This window comes from Gouania willdenowi, chromosome 11 (assembly GCF_900634775.1).
Source record: "Gouania willdenowi chromosome 11, fGouWil2.1, whole genome shotgun sequence".
NCBI lineage: Eukaryota > Metazoa > Chordata > Actinopteri > Blenniiformes > Gobiesocidae > Gouania > Gouania willdenowi.
This window is the reverse complement of record NC_041054.1, coordinates 23,763,693-23,787,134: the sequence shown is the minus strand read 5'-3', so window position 1 is coordinate 23,787,134 and position 23,442 is coordinate 23,763,693. Positions and strand designations below refer to the sequence as shown.

Sequence of the window (23,442 nt, the reverse complement as noted above, 5' to 3'; positions counted from 1 at the left end):
TTTCCTCAGTTTTCACACTCATTAGGGAGTGTGTGAAATACATTATCAGTGGACACCATGTAGAAGCTGTTGGTGATGCTCAACGTGGCTCTTGATGTCTTCATTTTAATTATTATTCCCCAAGAAAACCTTAAAAGGGGGAACTTTAACCCCTTTAGCCATTTTGCAACTATATACCTTCCTTTTTTACTACATTTTGCCTCTTTTTGTTTCACATTTTTACCCTTTTCCACTGTTGTTTGCGACATTTTGCCTATTTAAGCTACCCTTTACCAATACATACCACCTTTTTTATTTACCCATTTTTTTGGCCATTGACTGCTTTTGGCCTATTTTTATATCTTTTCTTGCCACATTTTGGCCACTTTTGGACCACCTGTTATATGCTTACCTCCAATCGCTTGTCAAAAAAAAAAAAAAAAAAAAACACGTAGCGGAGCGGACCAGCCCAGTTGAGGTCGGCGGCCCACAGGGATGACGGCCAGTATTGCCAGATGACCAGTCCACCCCTGGTATAACTGATTACATGTGTGCATGTGTCTAACTTATAAAGGTTAAAAAAGAAATGGGTGCACTGAGTGAGGTTTGGTGTAACCATTAGTAAAGTTACCTGGAGTATCCTGTGTGGAGGCGATCAGCCTGTGAGGCACTCGAGGGGAGACCTTCACCTCTGCTCGTATCTGATAGAACCTGAGGTGACAAAAGCTACAGTTAGACCTTAATGAATCTAAACCAGACGTAAATAAATTCAGATACATTAAAAAATCCATACACCTACTCATCCATCTTTGGCTGGTTGTCTTTAGTGTGTGTTTTATTTATGACTTTAGTCATTCGAGAAGAGCAAGGATAAAATGAATAACCTTTAACTGTAAACAGACATATTCAGTGAAATATTGTGGTTAAATATAAAATTGGATACTCAACACAAACATAAACAGTAAATAACAATGTACATGCAAACAACAGTATACATGAAAACAATGTACATTATATCATTATATTCTCATTAACACACCTGCTATTTAACATTCTCCCAATACACAACTATGATTCATTCTTAAGCACTATTTTTTACGATTTTAAAGTGATTCACGTTAACTGTTACCAAGGCGACCTGTAAAGAGACAATCATAATTATGTAAGGTATCTTCAGACATTTAACGCTGGGCTTTAGGGACACTTAAAACCCTGCGTAAAAGAATGTAAAATTGCACTCAGTTGGTGATCCAGTAACAGTATATACTGCATCTATATATTTAGTAAACAATACAGTGATTGTCATGCAGAGGTGAAAGTAAAGGATTACAAGTAATCACATTACTGTAACTGAGTTGCTTTTATGGGTACTTGTTCTTTTTTAAGTATATCTCTAATTCAGTCATTTCAGTACGTTTTTAAAACAAGGAAAGTAATTCATTACATTTTTACATCCAACCTTTACTGAGTAAACAATTATTTTTTTGTCATAAAATGATCAACGGACATTGTGAAACTACAAAAAAAAAAAAAAAAATTACCCGACAACAATAAAATGAATCAGATCATAGCCGGCCAACCAGATTAAACGTAAATAATTAGTTCATAAATGTATCTATACTTATACAGATAAATAAATTAAGTTCCAATGGTGCAAGATTTGGTAATTGATCATTGTTTACTGTACACAAGGGAACCATGGCAAGATTTATTAACAAAAATAAACGTGGGAGGTGAAAGTAACCAGTAACTCTTACTTTGAGTACTATTTAATTGAGCTACTTTTTACTGTACTTGTACTTGACTATTTTATGCATGACTTACTTCTACTTGTACTTGTACTTGAGTACAATTTCAATCAAGTAATAGTACTTCTACTTGAGTAGAATATGTCAGTACTCTTTACACCTTTTGTCACACCCACGGTTTGTTTTGTGCACTTCCTGTTTTATTTTGTCACCTAATGTTTTGTTTCCTGTTTTCCCCTTGTCATTTCAGGTCACATTCCTCATCAGTCCCACCTAGTCACCCAGCTGTTCCGCGTTACCTTCTCCCGGCTCCAGTGCCAGATGGTCTGTGTTGATTCCTGACCAGTGATCCTGTGGTCTTCCTAGCACTATTCTGACTCTGCCTGTTTTTCAATCCTGGACTTTGCCTCAACCTGATTCTGACTTTGTGGATTTTTACTCGTGATGGTCAGATGAAGCCTCACCCTGGATTTCCACTGGATGCGTATCTGTAACGAAACTGTTCCGCTGCGTAACTTCAGCGCAGCCTGCAGTCCAGCAATCCCCACCGCCTCCGGTTTTTCTGCGCATCTGTTGCAGTAATGTGTCATTCAACCATGGATAAAAACAATAGAGGCGCGTCATCAACCGTGTCATTAACTCGGATTTTATAGCCAGTAGTGCTACATCAGGAGAGCAGTGACATGAGACTATCTCACTGTTGTTGCACCAGTTGTTATTGGTGTATATGCAAACACCGCCTCCCTCATCTCCCGTCTTGCATTTCAATTCAGCTTCAGGTAGTCCAGTTTGACCTCCAGGAAGCAGACATTAGAATACAGGATGGAAGGAAGTGACCTTCTCTGAGGATTAGCTTTTAGCTTGGTTGCTAGCCCCGCTCCTGCTTGCGATCACACCGCTTAGGTCTCCTTCACTGGCGGACATCGCTGGTATGAAGCTCCGCTGCTCCACAGGCAGCTGGATGTAGCCAGCGTAGCAATCCGTGGCTCAAGGTCCAGAGTAGTCGCATCTAACTGACAATAAGTGTAAGATTGCCTGGCGGTCGTAGGCTATTTTAGAGTAACTACGCTGCAGGTTCACTGTGAAATTATTACAACTGACTGAGTTATCTGCTGATATACACGTTGCTAACACGAGCTGCTGCAGCCAACCTCCAAACTTCTATAAGATTTAAGGTCTTCTGCTGTGTATGGGCTTGGTGAAATCCAGGTAGTTGACGATATCAGGATACATAATAAATGGAAGACTCACCGGGTCGTCATTGATCCAAGACGAGGAAGCCAACTGTTATGGATCTGCACCACCAATAAACCATTTTTTTCCAAATGTTGTGCCCTTTCCTGCAGACCAAGTCCTTCCCTTTATGCGTTTGGATTGGTAATGCATTTTGAGGAGGTATATTGTGATGTATGCATTGCAGACCACACCTCTGTGGGCCTCCAACATGTAGTGTCAACAACTGCTTACCTCCAACATGGCAGCGCATCCGGGTCACTGCCCAAAAAGTGACGCTGGTGAAAACCCTCTATATTTGTAAATGTGAAATACGATTTTAAAAGTGCTCGGATCGGGCCAAACATGGCATCAATGGAAAGGTCTGGTCCCCCCGAGTCCGAATGTGTGGTTTTTGGGTAGAGTCCAAATTGTGTCCACTAGAGCCAAAATGCTAAATTTTATTGCCGAAAAAAAAAGTGTTAATTTTTTTGGAAACTGTGGTATCAACAGACAGGGTTTTATTCCCCCGAGTCCGAATATGTGCTCGATTTTTGGATAGAGTCCAAAATGGGCCCCTTGTAGGTCTCGGAAGGTCGCCCCTTGAATACGTAGTATTTTATTTTGAAAATAATCCGGATATTTTATTCTCTATGTACTACAGTACTTCCTGTACCGCACGGGCTTATTTTTGTTAACTTGCTGCAGCACAGCTCCAGGGTCCAGCAAAAATAGAAATGTTGTGTATTTGCTGCAGAGGGCAGCAGCATGACTCAGCAGTGACGGTGTTAAATGACACATTGACTTTAATTGAAACCAATCAGCTGTGTGGCTGTTTCACAGCAGTTATGGTGCAGTTATGCATCCAGTAGAAATCCAGGGTCATGAGGCATCATAAAACTTTAGCCAATAGGTTCGAGTAATGATTAATTTGTTGATGCTTCGTATGCTCATACAACCCCCTTCTGGCCACATGTATAATTACAGGCAGCTCTATCCCACAGTGTGTTGTTCATTAAAAAATAATAGTTATGCTCTTAGGAATGGCTATGAATTACAAAAAAATTAGAAATAAATAATATATTGGTGATAGAGGGGTCATCTTCCGATCGAGAGTTTGGGGGTTCGATTCCAGTCTATACCTGTCTATGCTTCGAAGTGTCCTTGGACAAGACACTGAATCCTAAGTTTCTCCCAGTGGTTGACCAGTGCCTTGCATGGCATCTCAGTCCCATTGGCTTGTGAATGGGTGAATGAGTTGATATTGTAAAGTGCTTTGGGACCACTTCAGTGTAGGCATAAAAGCGCTATATAAATCAAGTCCATTTACAGCCGGGCAGTGAGGCCTCACTCGTCATCATGAAGCAAGCCCCGACGGGCGCTTTGCGAAAACGGCCTCTTCATTACTCGACACATGCTTCGTAACCTTGGCACAATTCAGATCATCACTACTTTTTACTGAACCTGTTTTAAAATCAACCCCTCAAACTCTAATTCTGGGTCTCGTATTTGAGTCCTTTCCTGTCTGGTCCATCATTACACGTCATACATGAAGAGCAGACGTGATGAATGTCACAAGGTGCTATTAAAGAGTTTACTTGATGTTGGGATGGAGGACCAGTGGTAGTGCAGAGTGAATGATTCCGTCTGCTGCTCTGAACCTTCACTATCTGGTGTAGTGGGTGAGAGGGATTGTCCATGATAGCACCCCGTTTAGCTAACATCCTCCCCTCCCTCCCTCCCTCCATTACTGAGACCAGAGGAAAGCTCAGGACAGAACACTGGCCGAGCTCCAAGACGGGAGGTGTGTGGTGGGCTGTGGTCATGCCAGATGGCTCCCTTATATTCCACAGGGCTTATTGCCCTCTGAGTCACAAGTTAAGCTCAGATGAACAACTTTGTAGGTGTGTAGTGCCAGGGTTGGGGTCATATATAATTGTAATTGCATTTATGATAATTCAAATTATGGTGTAATTATAATTGTAATTTCAAAATATGTTGCTGTCGTAATCGTAATTAAATTGCAATTGAATTCAGATAATTGACTTTGCAATTGTAATTGCTATGAAAATTCTACAAAAACTGTCAATTGTAATTTACCTCAAAACTGGGGAATCATGTTACAGTTCTACACATACTGTATGCAGTTAACTATTATTAAAATATGTTTCAAATCAAGCTTTCCCACATTTCATCATTTAAAAAAAAAATTGAAATCGAGGGGTATACTGACAAAAAAAAGGCTCAGATGCCCAAATTAAAAATATTAATACCATTATTTTCAGTGACTAGTTAGATGAAAGATATTTGTTTTTATTGTATTTTACAGCTGATTTAGGACCCGTTATCATAAGAGATGCTAACAGAAAGCTAACACAAGAGGAAGGTTAACTTTTATTAGGTTATTTATTTTAAGCTCAGTAATTGTGATTAGTTTTAATTGAACTTTAGTAATTGAGAACATAACTGGGAATGACTTTCTGAAGATAAAAAATATAGTAATTTAATTGTAATTGTAAAAAAAAAAAACAATTGGTAACCGTAATCATAATTGATTTGTAATTGAACATAGATGATTGATAACGTAATTGTAACTAAGACTGAACTTCTGGTATTGGTTTTCCTTGTTTTCACATAATATAAATTGATAGTTCTGAAGAAAAAGGAAGCTAACAGTAAATTATGTTTACCATTTTCAAACTCTTTTTTGGCCCTGTGTGTGACCTTTGGGTAGTTAGTTTGTGTAAAAGTACAGAGGGACTTAGAATCAGCTGTAGAAAAGCATCAGCAGCAGCTTTTACGACTTTGATAGAAAATGAAATGCCCTGTCAAACAAAACCAGGCTTGAATTTAAAAAAGAAAAAATCTGTAAATTATTCAAAGGTGACATGAGTAAATGGATGTTAATAATGCAAAAGACTTAATAATGCACCGCCACTGAAAGGCAGTAATGTATACGTATGTATACAGTTCCAGAAACAAAAACAGGTGCAATAATTCAGTTAAAGATGTGAAATAAGAGTTCAGACTAGTTTTCCAAGGGGAGAAGAGAGTGATATAAGTTAAGCATTAACAATGCCTCATACTACTGTCACTTTGGCTGTAAAACATCTTTGCAGCATGTAGGACATCGTTGCTCTCCAGGGACACGTTAGCCGTCTGAGAGACTAACATGTGGCTGTAAAAACAATTATCCTGCAGCGGGTATACAAATAGAGTCTGGGCTGGAAAGAAAAGGAAATCAATAAGAGATCTTAATAAGATATAATCAACTCGGTCAATGGCCCCTAATTCACTGTACACCGTCTACACGTCACTATTTTACTGCTGCTGGACTCATTGGCTCACACTTCAGTCATTCTAGAAAATGCAGTAGATGTAATCCTGTATGACAGTGGTCCCAGTCTAGTACCAGGCTGCACGGATAGAATAAAGTAAAAACAAAAACAAGGATTATATTTTATCAATGTTTCCGGCAGGGTTGGGGTCAATTCCATTATTCAGTTACAATTACGTTTTAAATTATCCATGTTTAATTATAATTAAATTATGATTACAGTGACCAGCATTTTTCCCAATTACAATTAAATTACAATTATTCTCGATCCTCAGAAAGTCCATTACAATTACGTTATCAATTACTAAAGTTAACTTCCAATTAATTAGAATTAATTAGCCTGAAATAAATAACCTAATAAACGTTAACTTTCCTCTTGTGTTAGCTTTCTGTTAGCATCTCTTATGATAACGAGTCCTAAACCAGCTGTAAAACACACTAAAAACAAATATCTATCATCTAATTACTTTCCTATCTATTGGTTACCTTATTAGGCTTCATAATCAATTAAAATATGGCTTTTAATTTTTCTTGGTGTGGGTGTCTGAGCATTTTTTGTGTCGGTATACCCCTCTATTTAAATTTTTTTCAAATGGTAAAATGTGGGAAAACTTGATCTGAAAATTATTATAATAATCACCATTATCGTCGGATAATTGAAGATGTAATTGTAGTTCAAAAATTGTAATTGACCCCAACCTTGATTACCGCTGACTGTATAACAAAGCAGTGGCTCAGAGAGAGATAACGTTTCAATCAGAACTAATCCAAATCAGATATTGGCCAAATTTGATTGTCCTGCTTTGACTTTGATTTAAACAGATGGAGGTGGTTAGATAACTCTCTATATAACCACAGCTCCCAGTGTAGAACGTGTAGAAAAATATAAAGTTTACCCTAGTTAAAACATAATGCTGTTTTTGTAGTTTGTTTCGTAATTTCAATATTTGAAGTAGTTTTCTCCACAGAGAGACTGCATATGAAACCGGAGATTGTAGGGCAGTCACTGTATAAACAGGTCTCTAAGTGTCCATCTGCGTGACCCACCAATCCACTATCGGGATTAGTCTTTATTTCAGCCTTTATAATTCACTATTACAAGATGTGTGAATCTGGGTAAAAACACTAGCCTAAATACAATTACCGTACTAAATATCAAAACAATCGTCTGATTCGGTTGCGTTTTAATTTTTTATTCCTGGCAACCGATAGAAACAAACATATCAGTGCACTCAGCTGAAGGGATTGCCGTATTCAAGCTTTGACCCACCCCATTTGGAAGGAGAAAATCCTTTTGAAATGATGGTCTTTCAGAGAGCTTGAAAAGCTTTAATCTTCTGTCTGATGCATCATAGAAGCAAAACCTCTGCCTCATTTCACAGGGCTGAATATCACAGAATGTCTGGTATCCTTGTCATGTGTATAGTGTTTTCTTTGATACTCTTGTCATGAACTAAGGGTTTGTTTGTAAGGTTGCATAGAAAGGGAAATGATGCCACTCTCCCTACACATGAAGTAACTATGATTATTAGCTATTTGGGTAAAATGATATCGAAGGAAAGTATGGGGTTTGTATCATTTTAGCCGTAGATTCCATTTAGCATTATCATTAGCATTAGCACTTGTGTGACAAAACAAGCTGTAATACTAATATCAAAGTAAAACAAACAAGAATACTTAGTAATCAACATCCCCTGCCAGATTGGTTGTCATTATAACGTACAACCTTTTCTTAAATGTCCTAAATCTAAGAACTTAGATGTATACATAAGAAAATATTATCACAATATAAAATTACTAACTATTTTAAACGGTTTGTAAGAAAAGCTGTCCCCTTTGAAGATACAATAAAGGGCAATAAATCTGGAAAAAATATTTGCGCACTTCTCATTTTCGAACTCCATCAAGGTATTGATACGCTGAAGCCACACACCAAATTTGGTTATCCTATCTTAAAAAGTTTCTGAGAAAAGCTGACTCCTTTAACTCTGACGGACGGACACGTGGACGGAGCTCAAACCTAAATCTCCCTTCAACAATTTGTGGCGGGGTATAATAATGGTTGTTTTAAAGAATGTCATTTTAAAGTTATTTCATCTTTACAAAATGACTATGGTTAAATTAAGGGACTTCCACGTTCTCGGCAGCGGGCATTGAGTCATTGATACCTGGCTGTGGGATTTGTTTTTAATTCTAAGCTGGCTTTTGCTTGAGGGATGGAAAAAAAAAAAAAACTTAACTAAGCCTGCACTCATGTCTGCCAACTTGCACAAATTATAAAAGCTGAGCCAATGAGACACAAAAGCAAATGTGGGGCCTGCTTAAAAAGATAAAGACTGCTCGAAGGTTAAGGAAAGCTTGACACTCCCGCCATGACACGCTAAAAAGTGGCTTTATGGCTGGTTAGAGCACCACAATGCTTTTCTGTTACGTCACATTTTGCAGGAAAAACATCTTTGCTGTGCAGAACAGCCACAATTTCCTATCTTCTCATCTACTTTATTGTCTAGCACGTTGGACTTCACCACGTACACCTGGTCTTTTCAGCTGTTGAATTTAATTACAACATTTCTTTTTTAAATATGCAAATTGCTTACCCTCTTTGGAAGAGATCCACATTGTGAAACTTATGTAACTCTATTGAAAACTCCAAAGTTCCTTGCACTTCAGACATGATATAATCCCAATCATCACCTGTAAGAAGAAAACAAAAGACAAAATTGCATTTTTGACAAATTCAAAACATTATACAAATAAGAGCACCATGTTACATTTTAAACTGCTCCAATAGTGATCATTTTTATTAAATGATGCTGTACAGCAAATACATGAAAACAAGGTGTCAGAAAGTCTAGTAAATCCCAGGACATACAAGTTCCATACAAAAATGAATTACCAGGTGTCAGTAGGTTAAATGTGAAGACATCCAACCCTTGTGTGCTCCTTGGGTCAAAGTGACCCAGTTCTCTGTATAACACTCGTGAAAAATCCCCTGGATGATGTTTTTTTACACCTTTAATTTCAATGACTTTTCCTAGTTTGACTCCAATGTTAGAATAAGTGAAAAAAAATAGAATTTTATTTAAAAAAGTATGCCACAATTTAGTTCAATACAGTGAAAGCAACTGTGTTTTACAGAGATTATAGCTACTGTATTGCTAATTTCCTACTCTTATCCCTACTTATTTCCTTTTTTTTCAACATTTCATATAAGCTGTAAACAAAAAAGTTACTTCAATAGTCCTTGGGTTAAAAATGACCCAAAAGTCAAATTTAGTTGACTTTTAAGTAAAATTTAGGGTTTTTTTGCCGACTTTAATGTTCTTATACATTTTAGGCTGCTGAATGTTTTCTGTTGCACTTTTTGATCATGTAAAGCACATTGAGTTGCCTTGTGTATGAAATATGCTATACAAATACATTTGCCATGCATTGCCTTGCCAAGTTAAAATCACAATAAGAGAGTCAGGATCAAACCTCCAAAGTCAGAAGTGCTTTAGCTGTGTCTAAGAACAGTCTGTGCCAGCATAGTGCACTGTATGTGATCAATTCTGACCCAAGAGGGTTGGACTACTGGTCATGCAGGAACAGACTGATTCTATCCATCCATCCATCCATTTCAGTTTTGAAACATCTGAAATTCTTCCTCATGAAAGCGTAACAACTTAGCGTAGCGATATTTGAGCGTTTTTTTTTTTTTTTTTAATTCAGGTGTTTCCATTACTGGTTTTTATTGCGCTATTTCGATTTTACGCATTTCCTAGGGTAATGAAAACACATTTTACACTACACCATTCACTGATCTGAAATGAACACAAATGATTTAATGATGATTATTCAATAATCAGCTAGTGATGTGGACACTTCTACTGGAGACACCTGGAAACATTATATACATGTATATATATTAGGGATGTAACGATTAATCGTAAGGCAGTTAAAAATCGATTCATAGGTATCACGATTGATATCGATTTTCTGAAAATTGAATCGCAGTACTTTTTTTTAACCAGCAGAGGGCGCTATCCAGAAGTGTAGGCGGCGGGCGGAGTCTGCTAATACTTTCTTTCTGGCCGCCTTCTACTCTTAAATATGTTAATAAATGATTCATTACCCATTTAACACCAAAAGAATATCTGTAATATTACTTGAATATCTGTAAAAGTCACATTATTCTATTAGCTCTGTCTGCTAGCATAGCATCTCTTCTTCACTTCTAGATTAGCTGCATGCCAACCGACCACGGGGTTACCAGCGCCCTCTGCTGGTCCAAACAAATATCTGACGTAAATACATTTAAGTCCAATTGTTAAGGCACAAAATACATTTTCAGTTGCACTTTTAAAAAGAAAAATAACTATTATGCAGTTTTGCATTGTTTATTATAGAACCAGAATTTAAATTAATAAGCTTCTTCTTCATTTGTATTATTCCTTTATTTATTTAATTCAAGATATATTTTTAGTTAAATTGCATTATTTTGAACAGTTTATCAAGGGATTCTTTTGACAATGAAAAAATGATAAAAGGAAAATAGTACAGTATTTTCTAGTTTTTTTTCCCCCCAAAAAAATAAAGGAATATTTTTCAATCATCATTTGTCTACAGTCTTATTTTGTAAAATAAATCGTGAGAGAATCGTATCGTGAACCCAATATCGTGAATCGAATCGTATCGGGAGTTGAGTGAATCGTTACATCCCTAATATATATATATACTGTATATATGGCTTTTTGTGGTGCTGATATGCTTTCAAAAGCAGACCAATTAAGGAAAGAACCTTGTAGCTTTGCCTGTAAGGAAGTGTCACCCCAAATATGTATTAGGTCCAGGACCTTATGAAAGTGGTCTAAATCTGATTTGAAAAAAACAGATATGGGCCAGATTTGAGTGTTCACATTGCTTCTAAAAAACTGAACTGCTCACTTGACCCCCAAAAAATCAGTTTCCGGCCACTTTTGGCAGCAGTGTGAACGGTGGCTCTGTGCCACACACGGAGCTGTTCTCCCTAACAGCTCCACAGCGCACACCCAGTACTACACAGTACAGAGAACAGAGAGTTATGTGCCGAGCGTGCCCAACTCAGTCACACAGTGCACACAGCCGATGCATACACACACACAATGACACAAATTAACAAACAAAAATAATTAAAAATATGGGGTTTTATTAAGTTTATTTTTAGCAAAAAATAATAATCATAATATTTATGATGAAAATGATCTAGATTAGAACATGTTCGAATAGAATAGTTTTGAGTAATGTAATAAAACTAACAGCAGCAGCTTGAGTTTGGAATAAACATAAGTCTGATATGTGATCTATGTTCATCATATTTTAAGTAACAAATGACAAAATAGGGATGTTGACTATAGTCGACTAGTTTATTACACAATTAAATTAAGCACAAAAAATCTTCAAGGTCAAAGACATTGTCTTTAAAATGATTGTGTTCATTTAATAAACACCTGAAAACATCCTTTTCCAATTTTCCTGGTTTAATTCTATGGGACATCAGCATGATAAATGTGTGTTGTTTTTTTTTTACTCACTTTCATATTTTTTTTGTTTGGTGTATTTCTCTGTATTGTATGTTTTTTGGAGTCATTATGTGTATTTTTGTATCTTTCTGTTGTGTTTTTGTGCATTATTTGTATAATTATTGTTTTTGTTGCCATTGTAGTGATTCTGGAATCATTTTGTATATATTTTTGTATAAATATTGTTTAGTTTTTGTTTTATTTTACTAATTTAGTATATTTTTATTATAAATACTGTGTGTGTGTGTGTGTGTGTGTGTGTGTGTGTGTGTGTGTGTGTGTGTGTGTGTGTGTGTGTGTGTGTGTGTGTGTGTGTGTGTGTGTGTGTGTGTGTGTACATCCATCTACTCCGTGCACGCGCATCAGCCGGGTGTGTGTCTACATCCATCTCCTCCATGCACGCGCATCAGCCGTGTGTGTCTGCATCCATCTACTCCGTGCACGCGCATCAGCCGTGTGTGTGTGTGTGTGTCTACATCCGACTCCGTGAACGCGCATCAAATAAATAAATACCTTGTGTGTTCCCGTGAATGTTTGAGACGCTGATAACAAAACTCCATAGACATTGTAGCGCAAATCAGAAAAGTAACAAAACTGCGCAAAACAAAACGTAAAGCTCCAAACTACATGAGTGAGTAAGTAAATTAAAGTGTTATCTACAATTCGGCTGTCTTTTTAAAAAAAAACAAAAATCATTTTTTACCTTTGAACCGAGTGGTCAGAGCTTAGCTTCCATGCATGGCACCACAGAGAATCCGCAGTTTTCCAGATGGAGTATTGAACGGGTTGGGAAAGTTGTTTGCAAAAGACTCACCAGTGGCTGACGGTTTCAAATGATCTATTCAGAGAGCTCCGTGTTTCTGTCTAAACTATCTTCTTCTCTATCGCTCGTGTGTTTACAGCCGCTTAGCTGTGTGCGCAGCTATTGGCTCTGGCCGCACACGTGACTCTTGCTCTTACTCTTGAGCTGTGCAGTGAAGATGGTGCGCTAGCGCCCCCTCACACCCTGAGGTCAAAAGTTGAATAGGTTTAATTTCGGGGCCGTCAAGAAGTGAAATAAAATTAAAATAAACATTTTTGAAATGACCAAATTACTCCAAAATGACAGATACACACACTCGGGGTATTTGGAACCCATCGACCGAGTTTCTGGTCGAACTGGCATCGCGTCAGGGAGATATTTGCTCCACACACACACACATCCATCCACACACACACACACACAGACCTCCCCTGAATTATAGTATATATTCTGGTTCTATAGTAAACAATGCCAAACTGCATAATAGTTGTTTTTCTTTTTAAAAGTGCAACTGAAAATGTATTTTGTGCCTTAACAATTGGACTTAAAAAAAAAAAAGCCAGTCTGCATTGTATTTACATCAGATATTTGTTTGAACCAGCAGAGGGCGCTGGTAACCCAGTGGTCAATTGGGATGCGGCTATTCTGTGCAGTGAAGAGGACATGCTACGCTAGCAGACAGAGCTAATAGAAAAACGTGCCTTTTACAGATATTCACGTAATATTACAGATATTATTTCGATGCAAAAAGGGTAAGGAATCATTTATGAACATGTTTAAGAGTAGAAGGCGGCCAGAAAGAAAGTAGTAGCAGATTCCGCCCGCCGCCTCAGCATTTGGACAAGAGAAGGATAATTATATCTGCTGTTTAAAAAAGGTACTGCGATTCAATTTTCAGAAAATCGATATGAACCGTGATACCTATGAATCGATTTTTAACTGCCTTACGATTAATCGTTACATCCTAGTTTATATACTATGGAGATGTGCAGACTGTGCGACAGATGAGCAGAATATCAAAGTATCTCCTAAATGAGAGAAGTAAGAGATGCCTATCTATGAATATAAAGAAGTAAAGCTTAGGCTACCTAAATAGCTATGTAATCATTAGCAGATATGACCGCATTGAATTTAAAAACGCCTCCGATAAAATACAGTCACTTTCAATGACCCTCGAACGTTTTCACACACTCGGTTGGACATGCGCACATACACGCTCAAGCTGTCATTTCTTCAATTAGCTGACTTATCGTCTCCATTGTTAAATCATCTCCACCTTGATCATTGCATCATTCCCTAGCAAATAGGGCTGCACAATTTTTGACAAAAAACACAATTGCGATTTTTGTGAGTGTGATTCGATTTACGATTTTTTAAAAATATTTTATACATTCAAATGCATATGCATTTTATTTATTTTTTCAAATTCCGTGTTTTCCACATACATTTTTTTAATTCAGTTTTTTTTTAGAAATATTAATCAATATTTTCAGAAAATATTAGTTTTTAACTCCTGTGAGGAAACCAAATAACTACTAATACATTTAAAAAAAAAAAAAAAAAAAAAACATAATTAAGCAAAAATGTGTGTCAAAAATAATGTAAGAATACCACAGATCTTTATTTTTTTCTGCCAGTTTAGATGGTGGTGTTTGACGCTGGGCTCATAATCGGAGGGTTCAAATCTCACCTGGGCCATTGCTGTGGGATGTTGACCAAGTCCCTTAACCCCTAATATGGCAATATGGCTGCCCACTGCTCCTCAGGAATGGGTTAAATTCTATAAAAACTGGGGAATCATGTTTCAGTTCTATGTACATTTCTACACATATGTCGTTAGCAATTATTAAAATATGTTTCAAGTTTTCTCACATTTTACCATTTAAAAAAAATTTAATCTAGGCGTATACTGACACAAAAAAGGCTCAGACACCCACACGAACAATATTGAAATCTATATTTTCATTGATTGTGAAGCCTAACAAGGTAACCAATAGATAGGAAAGAAAAGAGATGATAGATATTTGCTTTTAGTGTATTTTACAGCTGATTTAGAACTTATCATAGGAGATGCTAACAGAAAGCTAACACAAGAGGAAGGTTAGCTTTTGTAATTGTGATTAATTGTAATTCAACTTTTGTAATTTGAGAATGCAATTGGAATTGATTTTCTAAGCGTGAAAAATAAATGTAATTTAATTGTAATTAGAAAAAATGTTCGTCACTGTAATTGTATGTGAATTCTATTCTAACATTCATTGACCCCACCCCTGATCCCTAGTGTTGGTTTTTACATGATCTGACTCCAAATTTGTCAAAAGAAAACTGTTTCTATCATTCTCATTCAACACAGGTTGTGTTTCTTCAGCCAAAGCTTCTGCATTCCTCCTCTGATTCATGAGTTTCCATAACCCGTGTCCTGCTTTATCTGTTACAGTATCTGCTGCCTCATGCATTCACAAGAACATGTCGCTTACTTCTCTGGCAACGACAGAGCGAACACTTTGTGCTGATTAAAGTCAAGCTCGCAGACCGAGGACATACTGTGATATGCTTTCTTCCAAACTGCAGAATTGTGCACGGCACTCGGTCAGAGCACGCGGACCAGTACGTCAAATATTTCATCAATAGGTTCATCAAATCAGTCAAAGCACAGCAACCCACACCGAAGGCTTCAAAAGGCTTAAAAGTTGTTTTTGTTTTTTTTTTTTAAATAATATTCATATTCCTACAATCACAGACTAAACTGATCTGATGCTTGTGCACCTGTACAGGCCATCTCTTCTTCAGTTCCTGCTTACTGCAATTCATTAGGCAGTAATCATTGCAAAACAGCCATCTGCTCCTCTCTCTCTCTCTCTCTCTCTCTCTCTCTCTCTCTCTCTATATATATATATATATATATATATATATATATATATATATAACACAAACACATCTTAGTAAGTTTAGTGTGTGCAAAATCCATGTACTCTGATAAATGGTTATTCCATTTTAAAACCAAATCAAAATAACAAAGAAACATTTTTCTGTTTGTGAGATATTTGGATATTTATGGGGAAATTAGAGCAAGAACAGATGTCCACACCTTGTTTTCCACCCCAGGTCCTGGACCAGGTCTCTGCGCACAATAGGAGTGTTTAGGATTTATTTCAGCAGTTTTCTGGTCCTGCTCATGTTTTCATGCCGTCTGTGGATATTTTAGCTCATAAAAAGCTGCTGACGTTTATGTTTTGTTTTGCAGTGTTACGGTCCAAATAGTATCCAAATAAACTGGTGACTGACAATCGACTGTGAGGCTGGTGTGAGGAACAATAGATGTTAGAACTTCTACCATTTGACACTTTTGCAAAAACAATTACAGAGCTTTTTTGAGGGCAGTAAAAATATATTTTTTGCACGTTATAGTACTGCTGGTCACTAACGGCAGCCGTCACAACGCATACGGATGTTGATCACAAGAAACGAGGGGCACCAGTAGATTCATTACACCACCTCTGGTTCCTTTAATCACATATTGCGTGTGCTTTTCGTGTTATCAATTTTTTGTTTTAATATACTGTATTTATGCATTAGTACTGTAAACAGAATAACCAAAGAACGAAGGGTACACGGTTTGTGCAGCTCTACATGAAGGTTACACTAAAATTCCAGGTCATCCTCAAGATGTTGGGCAGAAGTCAGCTCAGCTGGGACCCATTTTTTCCCAGTTTCCAAGCAGAAAATATGCAGGGAGGAGAGAAACCTTTTGCGTTTACCCAAATAAAGCATTTCTTCTAAAAACAAAAGCAAACCATAAATAATAAAAATGTATTTCTTGGTCATTTTGGATTAATTAAAAACTGGATATTTATGTTGTACTTTTAGTTTTTGTACTTAAGCTATAAAGGAACATTCTAAGGCTAAACACAATCGTTTTATGATACCGAAGCCACTTTAATTTTTGATCTTTGATTTTTAATAATATTCAGGTTGTTTTGTGTTTTATTTATTTCACAATTCCTTTTAACATTTTCAGTTTCTGCTGGTCTCAGGTAAATAAACTGGCATTGAAAGAACACTTAGTGTTTCAGTCAGATTGGTGTTTGTAAAGATTAATACTGAGCAGAGTTTAATACTGTGAATGTAAATGATTAGAAACTCTAGGGTTGGATACCATAACATTTCATTCATCAGAGGCTTTTATCCAAAACAATGTTAATAACGGGGCACAGTTGATCAACAGTAGATTATTATATTATTACAGCACTGACATGAAGATGTACAGACACAAATGACCCAAAAAAAATAATACATTCTTTAATTCTAAGTAACTCAAAAGTTACTTTTTCCAGTAACGCATTACTTTTTTGTGTAAGTAATTAAAATAGTAACTGAGTTACTTTGTCAATGAAGTAACTAGTGACAGTAACTAGCACAACACTGTATATATATATATATATATATATATATATATATATATATATATATCAGTACAGTAATCAATACACATCTGAACAATCAGCCGTGTACTGATACTTCACTGTTCCCATAATTGCAACGAGCAGGGCTTTCAGTCTTATTATCAATTTATCCTTGTATTTATTAAAGAATATTTCTCCATAACTACCAAAAGCTTGAGGGAAACAACAGAATATGTTGAAAACCATGGTACTACAGGGTTCTACAATAACTTCCAATGGTCACTTTCCATGTTGAGCAATTAGGCCATTTGTTGAGATGTATTTAAGCAAACCAAACTATACAGTATATCACTTTGTGAACAAGCTACTAATGAACCGTTGAGCCATTCAGTCATCATAAATTATGTAGTGTACTGTTTTAGTAATTTCTTCTAAGCACAACTGCCTTAAAATAACACCAACAATATTCAATATAGTTGATAAATATATATATATATATATATATAGTTTAAAAAGAAATCTCAACAGAATTTCTTCATATTTTTGTACTTCAGTTGCCAACAATCAAGTACTATAACAAACACACATCTCTTGAAACAACATAACAAAACTGATCAGATAATCTAACAACAAAAGTATTTAAAATGACACAGAGGTCAGGAATTCGGAAGATTAATTAATGTAACCTAATGTAACCCTAATTCATTGTTGTCAATGTGTTGCAGGAAATACTTTAAAAGCTCATCCTCATTGTCAGCCACAAAAGTTGCTCTCTTTGCTTCATGTTTCCTATTTCACTCTTCCTTCTTTTTTGTTTTTCTTAAATTGTTCTTGAATTCAGTTTGATTAGCAGGAGATTTAGCTGTAAATCTGAAACTAAACAATGAGTTCACCATAAATGTAAGGTGAACGCAGCCTATAGGTTAGGATCCCAGAACTGACATTATGATCGCGCATCGATAACCTGATACTGAAAAACCCAAACGCAGTTCCAACAGCAACTGCATTCCCATTGTGTCCTGGACAAAAGTAACTTACTGATTCATTGACGTGTACTGATCTCTACCTGAAATATAATGTACCATAGCAGTGGAAGCACAAAGCCATAGCATGTTACATTTGTGTTGTGCGCTTGTGTAATTCACATAGGGCTCTATTCTTCCATGCTCGTAAGTCAGAAAAGTTGTGCAGCTGCGCGCTATTCTCCCACTGTACTTAAAGCTGATATCCGGAGTTTGTGAAAAGCGTCTCGATGTCCCGCCCTAAACAGTCTCACTTCCTCCCACTGCCTCAGCCAATCTACCAGAAGCCACGCCTCTAATTTTCTGCACGCGCATCGCAGAACATAACAAAGTTGCATCAGGTCACATTGATATAGGTCTATGGTCAGGTAAGAGCCAAAATCATATTTACCTGTTTGCTGTTGTGACGTGCGGCCTTGTTTCCGTGCACTGTTCCGCATTCACTTTGATTGACAGTCTCAAAAACAGGAAATGGAAGCCTATTGGCTGGGCGCACTCGGCAATCGTTCCCATTTGTATAGGGGTCTTTAGGACGAAGGAGGGACTTATATACATTAATGTATATGAATGAACACCGGCAGTAGACCATAGTAAAAGACTAGTTTTTTTGCATTTCAAAAGAATCATACATAAACATATATTTCTCAGAAACTCCGGATATCAGCTTTAAGTCAGTCACTGCAAATTTAACGCAGCACTGAGCTGGAGAAGCTGCGCCTCCAGGAAGCTCTCTGTCATGATTGAAATGTAAACAGACACGCCCACGAAGGTGAGCAAGTCAGCGTCTTTCGGGCAGTGCTATGTATGTATTTTCTACAGTCTATGTATGTACCGGCGTATGCCCCGCCCCCTCTGTCTTGTGTTTATAAAGCAGTATGAGCTCGGCTACGGAGTGGGTGGAAGGAGGGCGAGCCGTCCTCTGGCCCTACGTCACCGTGCGGGAAGGAGGAAGTCAGTGTCCCGTCTATAGACACGCCCACTCATGAATATGCATAAGTAGGCCGCAAATCAGCCTGTTTGTGTGGAGTTGCTTAAAAAGTGACTTTTCAGAGGCTCAAACTCTGAAAAACAGGCGAGTTTGGGAAAATAAACCATAAATACTATGTTTTTGGGGTTTTTAGAACAAATGGAGATGGGTGAAAAATACCATAATATCTGACCTTTAAGTAATAAAGTCTTTTGAACAAATTGAAAAAAAAATTCTGCAATAATAATTATTGATGATACATTTAGTCATCTGATACCAGTCTGTTTTTGCCTCTTTGGTTGGAGATAAATGTGTATTTTATGTAACTTTGTATGCTTATTATAGTTATGTTACTGTAAACAAGTAGGTTACATGAACATAACTTATGACTAAAGATTCATGCATAACAGCTATTCACAAAGAGGAAAGATTACAATTTCCCTGACTGGGAACGTTACAATGGCCCGTTCAGCTGTAATAAAATGTGGACATCACATGAGCACAAGCTTACAGTGTATTTATCTCTTTTAGGTGCAACAGTTTAACCTTGCAGCAAAGCATTGGGTGATTTTTCATTATATCTGACAAGCTGCTGTGGAAAAGCCAAACAGTATGGGTGACATTTTACAACAACCATAGTTTAGTCTCGAACAATTATGATTAAATCTTCACTTTTTAAACATATGGCGTGTTTTTTTTTAACTTGTGAACATGGTGTATTTTTTTCTCTCCATTGTTTAACATACACAATGTGTTACATTATTCCTCTCATGTTTTTTTGACACACCAGCAGTTATGGTTCATGTAAAGACAATAAATCCTTGTTAAATCAGAAAAAATACAGCAGTCCTGTGCATTTCACTAAGCTTCCTAGTCCTCCCATTAAAGCATTTCCATTGCAGAGCATCCCACCAGCACCAGCACCACCAGTAGCAGTAGAGGTGTTGGAGGGTGTCACATGTACAACAAAGCAGGCTCACCTTGGCAGCGATGTACCGGTAGTGTGATGTCCGCAGAGGGTTCAGCTTTCCGCAGAAAGGATGCGGTGAGCGGCGTTGATACAGCCGCTTCTCCTTTTCCTCCTTTTCCTCCTGCTGCTGCTGCTGCTGCTGCTGCTGCTGTTGTTGCTATGGTTATTGAGCCAGACCCCGCAGCCCCCCTCTCTCTATCTCTCCGCGCGTGTGCGCGAGCCTGTGTGAGTTTCAATTTAGAAAAGTGCGTCTGTGTCCTGACTGAACAACCACAAAGAACATAAACCCAGCTATCCACACTGAGAGGTTCATCAGTAAACACTCATTGTGTGTGCGTGTGTTTGTTGACGTCAGAGCGTTTTCTGTGAACTACAGTCGGAAACGGCCATGATGAAGCTAATGAGTGTCATGGAAACATTAGAGTGGTGACTATCACGTGCTGTGGGGAACTAGGAAATAAGACGTTTTTTTCAACTCAGTTTGAAATAAGTGTGGCCAATTCTCAGAAACCAAGACAAAAAAGTAATACATTTTAGAAAGTGTCAATTTGTACGCTTACCAAAGTTTTTAGGGTTAGAGTTATGGGTAAGGTTTAGTCTTAGTCACATGACTTAAACTGACCAACGACTGACCGATCACGTGATCTAAACTCATACCTGTCAAGTTTTGGATTTGAAAATAAGGGAAATTTTCAGGTGCCCGCTCCGAACCGTCCCACCACCCCAACCAAGCTCCAGTATCTCTTTTATTTTAAGATAAGTGGACTACAAATCTAAATACCCACTTGTCAACCACTCACTAAATACAATTATGTGATTAGAATCTGGTAGGCCGACCTTTGTTGACATTGAAATGCTGTGAACATTCCTACTAGGGCTGGGTGATATGGACCAAAACTCATATCTCAATATTTTTTCTCAAAATGGTGAAATATGATATAAATCTAGATAATTTTATCAAATAAACTCTGACCAGAAAGACAATTCTGGGTTAAAGTTTATGATGCAAAATGCGACACAGGCTCATTTATTAACAAACAGCTGCACAATATGTGCCACTTTTGGCTTTTTCACATGTAAGGGACAGCACGTGTGAGTGAGTTCTGTATTGTGGCTTGTTTAGATGTAGGTCTGGGTTAGGACACACTCAGTGATCCAACTAACTGAGCTTTACATGTTGATCTGAGAAGTAAAAGCAGCAACTCCTAAAACTAGTATTTTGATACAAAATAAGCTATAATACATATTGATATATGCAATATTATAGTTTTCTTTATCACCAAAATAAAAAAACTCGATACATCTTGAATCTCGATATATCGCCCAGCCCTAATTCCTACATTGTAATACATCCTAAATAAAAACATAAATGTGTATATGAAACACATGTGTTTATTTAATATACTTACAGTTAATATACAAGTCAACACGTTGCATATTTACTGTTAATTTCAAGTAGCTTGTCTTTAAGTTGGACATTAACATTTTATTTTTATTATATATTTTCTTATAATTTCTCATGATCACTCATGTGGTTCTCTGGTATTCACTAATGACTTATTAGACACATTTATTACAGACTTTACATTCTTTAACACTTAATAAAGCAGTTTATATTTGTGGAGCTTGTGATTGGCTGATATTTCATGGTGACTTACATGGTTCCTTCCGCTGTGGTAGATGTTAAAATCTCAGTTATTAATCTAACAGAACGTGTAACTGTGTCACATCCTGCTGCTCTTTAAGAAGATAAACTGTCTGTAACATTTTACAACGTATTTACACCAGTTCTTGTTTTTTTCACTGGAACGTCTTCATTCATCATCTCTGTTCTGAGTTGTTTCCAGGTTTGTTGACGCTGTCAGCACTAATCTTGTGCGAGCTGCCACTCAGGCCATTTCAGATGGCAGTTCTCGCGAGGCTAGTGACGGCGTTCAGTTTAGTAAGGCCTCTTTTAATTATTATTACATTAAAATACGGGATATTTATGGGAAAGTACTAATACGGGAAGATGGCGGGAAAGAGGGGTAAAATACGGGAGTTTACTGGCCAAAACGGGATACTTGATAGGTATTGTTAAACTGGCTAATGTGGGGCGCTGAGTACAGATAAAATGTCGGTATATAGATACAGCAACCGTACGGATAGCCACTGCCAAAAATGTAGGCAGTGGCTATCCGTACAGTTGCTGTATCAATATCTTGACATTCTATCCGTACGCAGCGCCCCACATTAGCCAGTTTAGGTCACATGACTAAGACTAAACCTAACTCTAACCCTAACTCTAAACATTGTTGCGATATAGGGTTAAAACCTAACCATAAGATACTACATAAGTGTACTTTGGTAAACATACCAATAGCACCGGTGGTTGTCCGTACGGCAACCATACGAATAGACACTTTCTACATTTTATTGTTTAAATTAGCTTTCAGGCATTACACTTTGTACACGGTCCCTCCTCACACTGCTCTCGATACACAGCTCTTTGACAGCTTTGAGTGTTTTTCAGCTCAGCAGACAAACTCCATTGAAGAAAACAGTTGTGTAGTATGTGCTCTGTGTTACAGAGAGTGGATAGAGGTGTAGATCGTGCTTGTACCACTTTTTTTTTCTCGGAAGTTATTGAACTGATGAATCCAAATGTGCCAATGTCTTTCTAACTTTACTGACGACATCAGGTGCACTTAGATTGCGACGCCAATAAAGCTGAAGCCTTGCTAACCGTCTTTTTACACTACGCACACTAATGTGTTTATTATCTGTAACATCAAGGCATAATGCTATTTCAGCCTGTGTCAGGCCTTGATTGAAAAGAAACCTGATGATCTATATGCTCCTGCTCCTCTGACGTTGGTACACTGAATGATGTTTCCTGCAATTATTTATTATACTACACTATTGTTTCGTTTATTATTCTGTTATATCGGGAAAACAAATTAAATTAACTCGTTATCACAAGAAAAAACAAAGTTTCGTTATCTCGGAATCTCGAGAAAATGAAGTCATTATCATGGGAAAATGGAGGAAATAAAATGTATGAAAGCATGGCCCTTTAGGGCTTCTGTAGTTATTGGCAAATTATTCCCCCCAAAAAAAACACATAATTAGGGAGACAACTGGGTGATATGATTGTTGTAATTTGCGCTATATAAAATCCCGGAAACATCTGTAAATATTTCGGAGACATACCAGCAGAGGTGACAAAAGTACTAGTCTTCAGTAAAAGTATAGATACTTGAATGAAAAATTATTCTGGTAAAAGTAAACATATTGAAGTTGCTCCCTAGCTTGAGTAAAAGTTAAAAAAAAAAAGTACATGCTACTAAATGTACTTAAGTAAAAAAGTAAGACAATTCTCCCTTCAATAATAAACTAAGAAATTTTATATCAAGAACTTGTAGAATACTGATACATGGAAACAAGTGAAATCTGTTACTTTTGACCACCTGGATAATTTAG

General features: G+C 37.2%; 1 protein-coding gene across 1 annotated transcript in view; it reads right to left on the bottom strand.

The window, feature by feature from the left end:
* Positions 1–20,100, bottom strand: part of fam135b (family with sequence similarity 135 member B) — an 80,894-nt gene extending 60,794 nt beyond the window's left edge. The window contains exons 1-3 of the mRNA XM_028461576.1: positions 19,991–20,100; positions 8,874–8,970; positions 611–690 (exon numbers count right to left, since the gene is read on the bottom strand). Of these exons, the coding sequence (XP_028317377.1) occupies positions 611–690; positions 8,874–8,950 (157 nt within the window). The 5' untranslated portion in view covers positions 8,951–8,970; positions 19,991–20,100. The remainder of the gene's footprint in view (positions 1–610; positions 691–8,873; positions 8,971–19,990) is intronic.
* Positions 20,101–23,442: the final 3,342 nt, after the last annotated feature.